At 40.1% G+C, this 13,796-nt stretch overlaps 1 protein-coding gene and 1 long non-coding RNA gene across 2 annotated transcripts in view; one reads left to right on the top strand and one right to left on the bottom strand.

Annotated features, from left to right (window-relative positions):
- The window catches only part of LOC123871404, a 383,067-nt gene that overhangs the window by 318,907 nt on the left and 50,364 nt on the right, over window positions 1–13,796 (top strand). The gene's annotated exons all lie outside the window — the stretch shown is intronic.
- LOC123871364 (rabankyrin-5) overlaps window positions 1–13,796 on the bottom strand; it is a 58,149-nt gene that overhangs the window by 380 nt on the left and 43,973 nt on the right. Inside the window, exons 6-20 of the mRNA XM_045915135.1 lie at window positions 12,652–12,878; window positions 11,018–11,161; window positions 9,303–9,672; window positions 8,878–9,062; window positions 7,585–7,772; window positions 7,127–7,280; window positions 6,504–6,666; window positions 6,334–6,410; window positions 5,122–5,290; window positions 4,100–4,336; window positions 3,195–3,412; window positions 2,103–2,302; window positions 1,605–1,717; window positions 889–1,011; window positions 348–472 (exon numbers count right to left, since the gene is read on the bottom strand). Coding sequence (XP_045771091.1) covers window positions 348–472; window positions 889–1,011; window positions 1,605–1,717; window positions 2,103–2,302; window positions 3,195–3,412; window positions 4,100–4,336; window positions 5,122–5,290; window positions 6,334–6,410; window positions 6,504–6,666; window positions 7,127–7,280; window positions 7,585–7,772; window positions 8,878–9,062; window positions 9,303–9,672; window positions 11,018–11,161; window positions 12,652–12,878 — 2,693 coding nt within the window. The remainder of the gene's footprint in view (window positions 1–347; window positions 473–888; window positions 1,012–1,604; window positions 1,718–2,102; window positions 2,303–3,194; window positions 3,413–4,099; window positions 4,337–5,121; window positions 5,291–6,333; window positions 6,411–6,503; window positions 6,667–7,126; window positions 7,281–7,584; window positions 7,773–8,877; window positions 9,063–9,302; window positions 9,673–11,017; window positions 11,162–12,651; window positions 12,879–13,796) is intronic.

Below are 13,796 nucleotides of genomic sequence, written 5' to 3'. Positions count from 1 at the left end.
ATTATTAAATGATAAAGATTAAATGTTGAGGAAACAAGGCGATGTATGAACAGCATAACTAAAGTTCTAAGCGTAGACTAGCTCCACTTGCATATAATACGGGTAAGATTACTCATATTATGTCAGGCACAGTATCAGTACCAAATTTCATGATTCTAGGGCAACGAGAGGTATCCTATAGGTTTTCTATACAGTATACACACACCGACAGATGGACAGACAGACAGACAAACAACGAAGTGATCCTATACGGGTTCCGTTTTTCCTTTTGAGGTACGGAACCCTAAAAATGACCAGCAGTCGGTGCAGGAGCTGCTTCGTTATTATACAATACAATGAACAAGTACCAGTGATGCTTCCGCATGGTGAGCGTGAACTTGGTGCCGCACTCCTGGCACAGGTCGCTCTCAGCCCACGGCGCCTCGGCCGGCAGCGCGTCCAGCAGTCGGTGCAGGAGCTGCTTTGTTGCTACCTGTCGATGTTGAGATAAAAAATCGTGGTAGCTCGTGAACATGGGTACAAAAAATTTTTTGGAGTACCTCTCTGAGTGACCCCATTTAAAAAATTCATAGTAAAATTCAGCTTTTCGGGAATTTAAGACCTATTTGTTCGATTTTTTGTATTCAGATACAAGTAAGCCCTTGACTGCAATCTCATCTGGTGGATAAGTTATGATAGCGTCTAAGATGGAAGCGGACTAACCTGGAAGGAGTATGGCAGTTTTTATTTAATCCATACCCCTTTGGTTTCTACACGGCATCGTACCGGAACGCTAAATCGCTTGGCGGAACGGATTTGCCGGCAGGGTGGTAACTAGCCACAGCCGAAGCCTCCCACCAGAACAGACCAGAAATTTAGAAACATTTTTAGTAACTGAACGATATCTACCTGATAGTTGAATATGGAGATGCCATCCTTGTTTTCGTGCGCGAGACAGGCGCCGGCGCGCACCAGCGCCCGGCACATGGCGCCCTGCCCGTTCATGTAGGCCAGCAACAGCGGAGTGTTGCCCTGTGGGAAAACCCTGCTAAACAACATCGCAACAAACGTATCTCCACATTCGCGCCAAAGGCTAGCTAGAAATATCGTTCCGCAAAGACGTTAAAATAAACAGCGACTCTTGGTCGACGTAATAAAGTGCAATTCAGCTTACACAGCGCTGCGGTCTAAAATTTAATAAACGCCTCTCATTTTATCACTACACTCTATCGTCAAAGGGATGCGCCACGCTGTGTGTATATTTCTCGGGTCACGTGACCTAGTGAGCCCGGCCTTCTCGTAGGTCACCATTAAGCTAAGCTGATTCCTAGTTCCATGTAGGTGACGCAGTATTTCAAATATACAGCTGAAAGGAACTATACCCTATTCAATACAGGTTTGTTCTATAAGTCGGCTGCGCCAAACAATAAAAGTACTGTATGTGATAATTTGAAATAAATTCTGTTATATTTTTCTATAAAATCATTAAAACAAATGCGCATGAGCATTCCAAGCTCTTTTCTGAAAGGAATTTGGCTGTTTCAGTTCCAATCAATTTCGAAAATTCAACAGAAAGAGTTAGAAGACTGCTTCACTTATTTACAAGTTTCAAATGCATACCATACCTGTAAATCAGTCCTGTTGATGGGGTAGTCCGGCATGAACTCTAGGAATATTTCACATATTGTGGCCGCGTTATCCTTCTTGCACCAACACAACTCGTGGAGAGGGTTTCTACCTAATATAAAAGTTCATCAATTAGTTTTAATATTTTTGGTTTTGATGCATGGACATGACTATTATTATCATCATCGTTAGAATAGAATATATTTTTATTCAAATAAACTTTTACAAGTGTCGCAGTCGCACAGCACACTTTCCCAGATTTCGGAATTTTTCTTTTACTTGTGCTATAAGACCTACCTGCCTGTCAAATTTCATGATTCTATAGGTCAACGGGAAGTACCCTATAGGTTTTCTTGACAGACGGACAGACAACAAAGTGATCCTATAAGGGTTCTGTTTTTCCTTGAGGTACAGAACCCTAAAAAACAGCACCAGAAAGTTAGCTTAACTGTAAGAGCACAGCACAGCATAGATTAATGTTGATTGGTTACCCTTACCCTTGAGGTTGGTGGCGGCGGCGTCGATGTCGGTGTCGGCGAGCAGCGCGCGCGCGGCGGCGGCGTGGCCCTCGCGCGCCGCCACGTGCAGCGCCGTGTCGCCGGCCGCGTCTGCCGCGCCGCACTCTGCGCCGCCGCTCGCCAGCGCGCTCACGATGCCCGCCTGCCCCGCACCCGCCGCCACGTGCAGCGCCGTGCGTCTGCGGGGCGACCACCACTCCCATCAACGACAACGCTTCGCAATACACATGGTCTAGTGGAAGGCTTTGGCCATGGCTATTTAGCGTTCTTGTACGATGCCGGGTAGAAACCAAAGGGGTATGGGTTTAATAAAAACTGCCATATTCCTTCCAGGTTAGCCCGCTTCCATCTTAGACGGCATCATCACTTACCAACAGGTGAGATTGCAATCAAGGGTTAACTTGTATCTGAATAAAAAAAATGTTACCAATTAATCGAATCAGCAACTCTATCAAATATCAAAACGTGCTTTTAGTAGCATGGGAGCTTGTTTGAAATAATGAATTGTGACCACATAAACATTTGATGTGCTTTTGTAGTCAATCGATGTTTATAAAAAAATATCAAGCTCAAAAAACTAAGAGGGGTTAGCATTCTATGTTTTGGAAGAATCACTAAGAAACCTTATTTATTTTTGATATAGGGAACATTCCTATTGGTAGGAAGGAGACGACTGAGAGAGTGCTACTTCTGAGTTCTGAGTTCTGGTGGAGAGGAAGACAAACACCTCAACACATGCGAATAGTGAACCGTGCCGTTTGCACTCCTGGTTGCCAATGGTGGGGAATTTTCAAAACACTTATGCTGTCGAATGAAGAATAATGTCGATGAAATTACACCTACCGTTAAGGTCTTTAAAAATGAGGAGAGAAAAGGAAAATATATTGCGAAGCAGCACGAAGTAAAGCTTTGTAGTTTCGTGTTGACCTGGAAGACATGGTGAAGTTATTTATTCTGTGTGAGTTCGACACATCAGCATCACAAACCATGCCAGCTGTCTGTTAGCATTATTAGATCAGGAATGGGTATACAAGTTAATCCGGCATTATACTTGATATCGTATGATCTTACTTGTGTGCATCCCTGTCGTTAGGTCGTGCGCCCGCCAATAATAAGCTTCGAAGCAACACCTCGTTCCCGACTGCCGCCGCCAGGTGTAACGGCGGCGCTAGTGTGGCGTCCTGAACTCTAGAGTTTACGTCCACTTCAACCGATAGAAGGAACATCACGCTTTCCATGTCACAAGTTTGGATGGCCACGTGTAAGAAGTTTCGACCTTTTTTATCCACCTAAAGAATGTAAACAAGATATAAGTATATTCAAAGATCAAACCCTTTTTTAATAGATAGAGTATAAATGGAAAAACCGGATAAGTGCGAGTCAGACTCGCGCACCGAGGGTTCCGTACTCGGGTATTTTTTCCGACATTTCGCATGATAAATCAAAAACTATTATGCATAAAAATAAACAAAAATCTGTTAGATGTACAGATAAAGAAAACCCTTTCATATGTTACCCCACTTGGTACAGTTTTGGTACTTTGAAAATAGAAACATATTTTAATTTTTTTTTGTGATGAAACCTCAAATTCACGGTTTTCGCATTTTCCCTTTGTGCTTTAAACCTACCCATCTGCCAAACATGAGTCTAGGTCAACCAGAAGTAGGTACCCTATAGGTTTTCTTGACAGACACGACAGACGGACAACGAAGTGACCCTATAAGGGTTCCGATTTTCCTTTTAAGGTACGGAATCCCAAAAATGGTAAATGCTTGGTCTTCATCTATGTTATGGTCGCACTATTATGGCCGTTATGTCACCTAATAGTGCATCCCTTTTTGGTCATTTGACAAGAACCCCTACCAACTGTTATAAGAGCTGGTTATAACATACTGGATATTGAATAGCGTAACCTGGATAAAAAAATTAAGCCATCTACCCTATTTAGTATTCACTAAAACTTAGATAGTCCATACCTGTTCTGCTGCGGATGGATTCTTTTCAAGTATCGCTTGTGCAGCCTTATTATTTCTCGCGGTAAGGGCGGCCGCGAACGGGGTAACACCTTTATTGTCCCGGGCGGACAAATCGATGCCCGGTTGGGACAGGAGAAGGGATATGATCGCCGCGTGTTGGTTTTCTATCGCGATATGAAGCGGCGTCTTGCCTTCTGCGTCCTTTGAGTTGATGTTTGCGCCATGCTCGAGTAGAGTCTGGATGTTTATAAAAATGTTGTTTTATCAAACAGTAGTGAAAATTCGTGTGACGTTTGCCCTTCAGTCACAAATTTTAAATAGATTGTGTCAGAAAGTAGTATTATTTGGTAATTTTACTAAATTGTTTTTGCTTATGGTAAGTTCTCTTATCTTGTCCTCTAAGCCCACCCTGTTCTGACAAGCATCGATAAAACAAACGCGAACAAACGTCATACATACAGAACCTTTTTGAAGTCGGTTAACAAATTCAGATCCACCACCTCACATCGTCACTATAATACGATTAAACAAATAAGAAAGTCAAAAACCATACCTGTCTTGAAAAGACGGTTTTCAAGGAATTTTTGCATAAATTATGTTTATTTTCTGTTTTCTACATTATTTAACTAAGCCTTAAAAATATTAACTGCAGATAGGCAAAGCAAAGGAATTTGAAAAAGTGAAGACAAATTCGTGCCAACGTTCATGTCGCGTCGCGACGCAAACTACATTACAGATGTTGGCGCGGGGCCTACACACCTTTTAACACCTACGAGCATCGGCCCGTTATTAGGGTTGGAACTATATTAAATTTAATATGGCTGAAAGTCGTTGCTATTCCTATTTGATCGCTTGGAACAATTTTATCCCAAGTTTTTAACCTTGAAAAAATGTCCAAATCAGTTCAGGCGTCTTTGAGTAATCGGTGAACATACTTAAAAAAAAAAAGATTCCAACGAATTGAGAACCTCCTCCTTTTTGAAGACGGTTAAAAATAATAGTTAAGTATAACGGGAACTCACTTGTATAACTTCCGTGAGTCCCCAAGTGCAGCACAGATGCAGGGGCGCCTGTTTGTCGGCTGCTACATCGGCGCCTTCGCCGTTGGGCCCGGGCCGGCGGGGGCTCTCCACGTCGCAGCCCGACCGGATTAGGAAGGTAGCTAGCGACTCTTTGTTCTCGTCTATGGCCCTATTGAAGAGGTGCACTTCTTTAATTAGTACAGTGCCCTGCAGGAAATATTGTTCATCGAACTTTAGGAAGAGAAGAGATAGCGGTGTCGTCGAGACCGACGAAACGTCACATAGGTATGAGTGACAGAGGCAACGCTCTACGAAGCCGAAATCTCTTTCTAAAGTTCGATGAACCATATTTCTTGCCAGGCACTGTATTATTATTAGTATGACAATTTTGTCATTTGACAGCTTGTCATTTGACAGCTTCATTTTGTCGTGCAGCAATGTGCAGCACAAACACACATTGCCGTGTTTGTGCTGCACACTGCTGCGTAGAGTGCAGTCTGGCACGACAATCTATCAAGCGGAACGCGCCACGAGCTTCTAAGCCTAGCGACAGAAAAATCTCCACAGAAACTTGAGGGCACGGCACATTTACATCCACTAATACACATACTATTATCATAAATGCGAAATATTACATACTAATATCATAAATGCGAAAGTGTGTCTGTGACATTTTCTTAGCCGATTATGTTGAAAGGCACTACAATGCGATCAAACAAATAAGAGAGTCAATAACTTCAAAAGAAGATTCGCAAGGAATTTTTGCATAAATTATGTTTATATGTTATAGCCTCCATGTCAGAGACGGACATCTAAGGCCCAACAGAATCACTTCATTTTCATAGCTTATTCGTATTTCATTTCTGATCTGGTAGATCTCTCTCTGGATGAGCTCACCAATACCATGGTGGGCAACGCTATCAAAATACTAAAAAGCTTTATTCAGGCTCCCGAAAAGACTTTGTAGATAAGGGTATCAAGACAAAAGAGATGGTTAATCGAATACAAAATAACAATATCTAGATGTCAATTTTATTGTTATATCGTTATTATTATATAGCTCCAAATTACTTTCAATTAGTAATGTCTAATTGGGACATGTTTTTTTACCGACAAGGTTGCCAATATTCAGATCAATTAAAAGATTATTTTTATCCACTGTTAAGATAGTACACTGTGCACAATCTAAAGTATTACAAGTTATAATCTTACTTGTGCAACAAATTTTGTAAACATCCATCCGGACCTGGACCCCAACAGTCGGCGTCGGCTCCATTACGAACCAAAATCTGAAACAAATATTGACTTAACCTCAACTCCAATCTAGGGCATAAAAGAAAACTAACCGTATCTAGTCTAGTAATAAATAAAGTTCAACTTACGCTGGCAACTTCCTCTTGCCCGGAGTCCAACGCTGCCCAGAGAGGGGGAACTCCGTTAGCATCTAAGCGGCTCATGTCCACTCCCCGTACACATAATGCTTCAACTACTAAGCCTAGCCGGCAATGTATAGCTAACTGTAGAGGAGTTTCTCCCGCGTCGGTCCTAGTGAGACAAAATAAATCCTTAGTAATGTCCTATTGCTGAGCGAATGCCTCCTCTCATGGAAGAGAAAGATACGTAACTTATTCATATCATTTCAGTGCAGGTGGTTGATTACGAAAAAGCTATACAGGTATTGGCACAATCCAAATTGGCTGAGTTCTGAATGAAATACGGTTCCAATCCACCGTCAAAACAAAATTGAAATAGTATAACGAATGTAACTGACAGCTGCTTGGCGATCTCGGTAAAATGCCGCGTTTTTTTTTACGATGCGACCTGTCATTTTGCCGTAATCGCTAAGCTGTAATCAGTTGTTTCATAATGTCGCTTATTTGATTTGATTATACTTCGAGTTATGATGTACAGCGCTGATTGTTCTAGATTATTTGATACAAAAGGCCCTGATATGATATGTGTTTATTAGGTAAATTGTTTTTTTTTCGACTATCCTATTACTTACAGTGCATTCATATCAGCGCCGTGGTCCAAGAGGAAAATGGCGGTCCTAGAGTCCTCTTCGACAATGGATTGATGGAGTAACGTGAACCCTTTCCCATTGCGAATATTAGGATCTGCTCCGCCTTCGATAAGCGGTGCCACGAGATGCTTGTGACCTTGAATAAAAAATGACAAAAAAACATTTGATTATATCCAGATATTAGATGCTATCGATACCGAGAAAAGAAACAATCAGTGCCTAGTTATTGTCTTGACTTCAAAACTAACTGATTTGATCTTAGAAGTCGGTTGTACCAATGTACCTAGACCTACCTAGTATTGACGTAGACATGTGCCAAGAAAAGATTTTTGAAAATTCAACCCCTAAGGGGTTTTAAATAGGGGTCTGAAATTTGGTAGTCCACGCAGACGAAGTCGCGGGAATTAGCTGGTTATAAGATAAAATATAACTTTATTTACCTTCAGTAAGCGCTAAACAGACAGGCGTGTCCCCTTCAGAGTTTTTCAAGTTCAAATTCGGCAATAGACTAACATTAACTCGATCTGTTGAAGGTAGATCACCTTTTTCTACTGCTTTTTTATGATCGATAATGGCCATTACTGCTCCTTCATGGTTATTTAATACCGCTAGGTGAAGAGGAGTTTGCCTGGAATATAATAACCGGTAAGTCACAAATAGAGACAAAATCGGGATTCGGGGCTATTTTGTCTTATCTGTAAACAGTCGGAGTTCTGGTGGCTGTTAATGTTCCATACCGTATGATTAAGTAACAAGAAGAGTCAATTTAATTGTTTCTTTGTTATCACATACACGTCAAACACGACAGTGCGTTCAGTTTTATGTAAGTGTAAAGTTGTAAAATTGTGCAACTTTCGCCTCATGGCATAAAGTCGACAAAGTGTATACGTGTATATTATGTCGCAGGTATATTGTCAAAGCCGTGATATTACAATCTCTACACAGGCGAAAACTATTCAAGCATTTTTGTTACAGATAATTAAATATCCTTATATTATATTACAATTTTTTTTAATAGTATGCAATATCTTACTTGATTTAGTAGGTAACCTTGGTAAATATTATTCAAAAATGCACAGCAAGTAAGAGAAGTTTTGTGACTACACCACGAAAAGTCTGCGTTGGTTCCCAGATCTTTTCACATACATTTAATGATTGATTATTACCAGATGTTAGTGATAATATCCGTCCGTGATCGACGGTTAACGAACTCCGAGGCATGGAGGAAACGAAAAGTCTAAAGGACCTCCACAGTTCGCCATACATCTAGTTACCAACTTAGGTTAACGTTTCTATAGCAAAATCAATTGATGTGCAACTAGTCCAAGAAGTTTTCCGTGTCTTATGTTTTAACCTTTAAGGCGGGTCGCATATTAATAGAAATTCTTGTCCGGCCTACATCCGAAAAGTACTTTCGGCAAAATTCTGCCAGTCTGCGAGGTCTAGTACAAAATGTAATGAGCAGAGTGCCTTCGGGCGGGCGTCTGAATTTTTTCTGACATTGTGGCTAATTCTGTTGAACACAATCCTAAGTTAAAGTACTTAACAGGTCTAAATGTACTGTTATCTTTTTCAGAATACACCATACACAAGATATCACTAGATTTGGACCGGTTATTTTAATATAGTTTAGAGATTTGTCTACAACAGAATTGGTTACATTTTCTGATGTATTCAGCTGTATTTAAAGCTATATGATCTGTATTCAGCTGGGTTTAAAGTAATTTCCTCACCTGTATACAGTGTCCTCGTGTTCGCCATACGCAGTCTGTACGTTGGGCCTAGCGCCGTGCTCCAGGAGAGCGGCAGTGAGCCGCGTCAGGCCGTTGGCACACGCCGCGTGCAACGCCGTCACGCCTGCCTCGTTGCTGTGGTTCAAGTCGCCGTTTAGGTGAGACGTCAGAAACACCGCCGAATCCTGAATATTTTAACATCCATTAGCCACTTACTAACATTACAAGTGCTTGTCTATCTATAATCTTACAATAATGGTTACTTCAACCATAGCAGTAAAGTATAAGGCCTACTTCTCTCTGGGCTGCTTTCCGCACCTAAACGTTTCCGTCTGATGTGCGTGAGGTAGGTATTACCCCTAATATTGTGGAACTGTCTACTTGGAGTAAATAAGATTAAAATGTTTTATTGGCAAAGTTCTTACCTCAAACCATCCTTGCGCCAAGATATGCAGAAGACTATCACCCGATCCCGAATACAATGGATTTGGTTGACAGCCTTTTTCCAATAATTTCGCCGCAAAGCCTCTTTCCACAATGTTTTCCGATTTACCTTCCACTGGATCTTCGGTAAATGCGTTTTTATTCGTGACAGGGGTGTCGAATGGATTGGAACCATTCATTACTAATGTTTCACTAGAAGATATTGATGCTCGCCTATCATCGACCAGTGCGTAGTATAATGGTGGGTGTTCATCTGACAAAGTCCGTAAATTAGTGTCTAAATTAGGCTGTTTTAGTAAGAGGTCGAATATTCTTTGGTTTCTTGCTATTACTGCTTGGTGGAGAGGTGTGCTAAAAAGAATAAGAATTTCCCTATACCACTGTACATATTGTCAGTGTGTTTAAATTTTAAAAATATTTTATTATTTGAACTAAGTATATGGATACAATTATAATGCGATATAAATATAACGCGCAAAACAAGAAGCTCATCTGACGTTGCAACATGGCGGTTTGCGCAGATCATAAGTAGACTACACAAGCCCGGCTGAGATCTGTTTTTGGTCAATGCGCAGTAATTCAGATAGAACTACTTATATTGCGCGCACTATATCCATTATCCAGTCTAAGTTCTAACAGTTTTATATCGGAAAACTAGACTATTCAGCAATAAGTAAGCAAATGCAACATAATTTTAAGATAAACACATAAGGTGTGTTCAAAGAGGCTACATCTTAGCAAAGCACTTTGAACGACTGTGTAAATATTCAATACTATGCAGTATACACAAGAATAATTCGCAAGTACTGAGTATTTGTTTGACATCCTTGGACGTAATACCTCAATTGCAACTTACGTAGGTAGTAGTTAAGTACTAGAATTTTACAATCGTTGCGTGTGGCTTTTAAATGTACTCATTCTCGTTAATTTACTTCAACACATTATAACGGAAAAGGAAAGAAAAGTAAGTAAATAAATATAGCATAAATAAAATATGAAAGAACTGCACGCAATATGCTCGCTATTACATATTTATGGTTGTTTGTAGGATATACCATACGGCGGATGCATCTGATATAATTTTTATTAGTTAGGTTAAGATAAGATAATAATTTACTAGTTTTTGGTACATATAGTATAATCTCAATTCTAAAATCTTATGCTGATCGCACATAGAACCTAGCTCGTGCTGAACGTGATTTTTTTGACTAGGAAATCGAATCCGACAAAGAAATCCGAATGACGTTTCTCGTTATCAGCATACTTTTCCAATTATTCCAGTAATGAAAAATACGTTGAACCTCTGCAGTACGGCACGATGCGAGGCTGAAATGCACGATCAGGGAATTTATTCTGTTTGTTTTTGTCATTTGATAATTTACAATCTGTCATCGCCATACAAAAATTAGCGACAATTTGCAATCGCGGCTAAATCATGAGTTTTGACTTTTGTATGGGGATGACAAATAGAGATTTAGTTGCTAAATGACAAAAAGACTTGCAAGCAGTTTTAATATAATGCGTAAAGTTTGAGAAAGGATATATTTGCCATATTTGCGCTATATTTCAACAGTTACTAGAGTTTACGGTTTACTAAATCGTACTTTTGGCATGACATTTGAAACATAGAGCAAATATGAAATACGTTACGAGAAATACTCTCTCAAATTTTATACATTGTAAACAAAGTACTCACTATCCTTTTCTATTTTGTCGGTTGAGGTCCGCGCCCTTCTGCACGGCGGCTTCCGCTATTTCCACCATTTGCTCCATAGTTTCTGCGTCGCAGGAACTTGTTGTGAGTGCCGCTATTAGGTGTAACACCGTGTCACCTTCTTCCCTTAAATTATATAATTTATTAGGGTTCCGTACCTCAAAAGGAAAGAAGGAACCCTTATAGGATCACTTCGTTGTCTGTTGTGTCAATGAAATGAATCAAAACCTATAGAGTACTTCCCGTTGATCTAGAAATTAGGCAGGTAGTGTCTCATAGCACAAGGTAAAGAGCAAAATTAGAATACCATGAATTTGTGGTTACATCTCGAAAAAAATCACAAGTGTTGTTTCTTGCGCGATGGTACGGAACCCTTCATGTACGAGTCCGACTCGCACTTGACCGATTATTTTGGTTCAATCTAATGTTAATTTTGAGCATCATAATAAAAATTTACTTTCTGTGTTATCTACTGGATATTAAATTCATTGTGTTAATGTCTTAGGCCGAATTTTAACAATAAGTTAAGTAATACACGAAACGGAACTCCAAGACACGTAACGAGGATAATCAGAAAGTGGTTACGCACCGCTCATACGGTTTGCTCTGTTATCGAATATTCATCGAAGAATGCATTCGCTATGCAATACCTGCCCTATACAATCATGTAATGAACAGCATAACATTATTGTACACGTGCCAAAGTTGTATTAAATATAGGCCAAAGGTTACCAAAGAATGTTTTACTGTTTCTCTTTTGTTTTAACACTTTCTTGTTGATACTCCCGAGACTTTGTGTAATACCAAAACCTACAACATATATAAACAATACATTTCAGGCATCTGAATTGTATACAATCAATGCACTAGATACTTCCCCTTAAGGAATAGGAATCTTCTAAGCAAGTGCGCTCCATTTTGGGTTGCATCATCACTTGCCATCAGGTCTGATTGCAGCCAAGATGAAACAACTTCCTAGAGGATATTCCGGAATTTGGAGTTTCTTAATATGGTCAAAAAGTAGATTTAAAGGGTGGGATTTTCATACCGGAGCATTAGCCAAGGTCCCAAAGTAGACTATCCAAAGCAGAATTCCCCCCCTATACAAATAATAAAGACAAAAGTTTTTTATTAAAGGCAAAAGAAGAGATTTAACGCACTTGCACGCATTAATTTATAATTTATACACGCACGAAATGTTTTGCGTCATCATTCCTCATACGCATGGTTAAGGTTTGGAATACTCTTCCGCGATCTGTGTTTCCTGCCAATTACAATCCGGGTATCTTTAAAACAAGAGTAAATAGGCATCTTCTAGGTATACGCGTCCCATCTTAGGTCACATCATCACTTTCCATCAGGTGTGATTGTGGTCAAGCGCTTGCTTATAAAGAATTAAAAAAACACCAAGATGACGTGCCACACTCTTTGTCCCAATCGGTTACTGTGCAAGTGTGCAATGCACTATTAGTGCGAGTTCTTTTGTTACGACCGATCAGTGATGTGGACACAAGCACACAAGAGAAGATAAATAAGACTCCCTACATCTTCTGGTTTCCCCGCATGATAAATAGTGGGAAGCGTCTTCATAGATTCAACTATTTGTAAATTCTCACTTGGTTGTTAGACTAGGGTCTGCTCCGTTGTCCACCAAGAACTTCGCGGAGAAGGCGTCTCTAGCGTCCACTGCTCTGTGCAGTAACGTTCTGCCGCGAGGGCCCCGTGCGTCGGCGTCTGCGGAATGTTGCAGCAGTGTGGTCGCGATGGATGCACTGCGTCCACGCAAGGCGAGCTCTAACGGCAGCTCTCCTCGAGAAGACATCGCGTTTACTATGTCTGTTAGCTGGAACAATAAAAAATAAAGCCTGATCATTATTGAGGAAAATTGGAAAAGTAGTCGCTAAAAATAGAGTAGTAAGATCTTTTAGTTAAAGTATAGGAATTTCAATGTCTTTTAGATAAGTCAAATTCATCGATAAGTTTCTTTTAACTCCTTATGATTTATTTGTCGCTGATTGCCTTCCCCGGTTTTTGGACCATCAAAGCAATACTTATAAAAGGGGATCAATAATTTAATTGGTCACTAGCCTTCAGGAAGATGAAGCTGTTTGTGATTGTGATTCTGATCATATTATACCTTATTATCTTAAACTCGATGCATAATCGTCTAGCTCGGCTTTAAAGAAGACATTCAGGATGCGCGTACATAAAAAGGGAATTTGACATAGCAACTGCCTAAATTAACAATGGTTGGGAAAACAATAACTTGCTTGACTACCCAATTTCCAAATCCATTGAGTAGGTACGGTTTGTAGAGCGGATCAAACTTTGCAAAGCCGTGGCGGTTTCGGCAAACAGCCGATAAAATTATAAAAAGATCTCACGCTACGGTTGCTCAAGTATTAAGTAATCCCGGAAACAATGATGCGAATGAGGTAACGAAAGCGTCATTTGTCATTACTGATGCGTATGCAGTCACAATTAGTTGCAATATCGATCACACACCAAATTGAATGTCTGAAACCTTCGCCGCTTCCTTAAGGATGCTACACACACCGCGACTCGACGTTGCAGCAGAGTGTGATGAATGATAAGCATTCACTTTCACATTTATACAATTTATCCAACGACAATTTAGATTGAAGGGTCTGATCAATTTTAACATGTAGAGAATACATATAAGAATTACATACATAGTATATATTTTACATTTACTGTCCAGGAATAGAAACATCTTTTTGGATTATGATCTTTTAAGTTT

The sequence above is a fragment of the Maniola jurtina genome, chromosome 13 (assembly GCF_905333055.1).
Source record: "Maniola jurtina chromosome 13, ilManJurt1.1, whole genome shotgun sequence".
Lineage (NCBI taxonomy): Eukaryota > Metazoa > Arthropoda > Insecta > Lepidoptera > Nymphalidae > Maniola > Maniola jurtina.
Note: the sequence above shows the minus strand (reverse complement) of the source record. Positions and strands in the feature narration are given on the sequence as shown.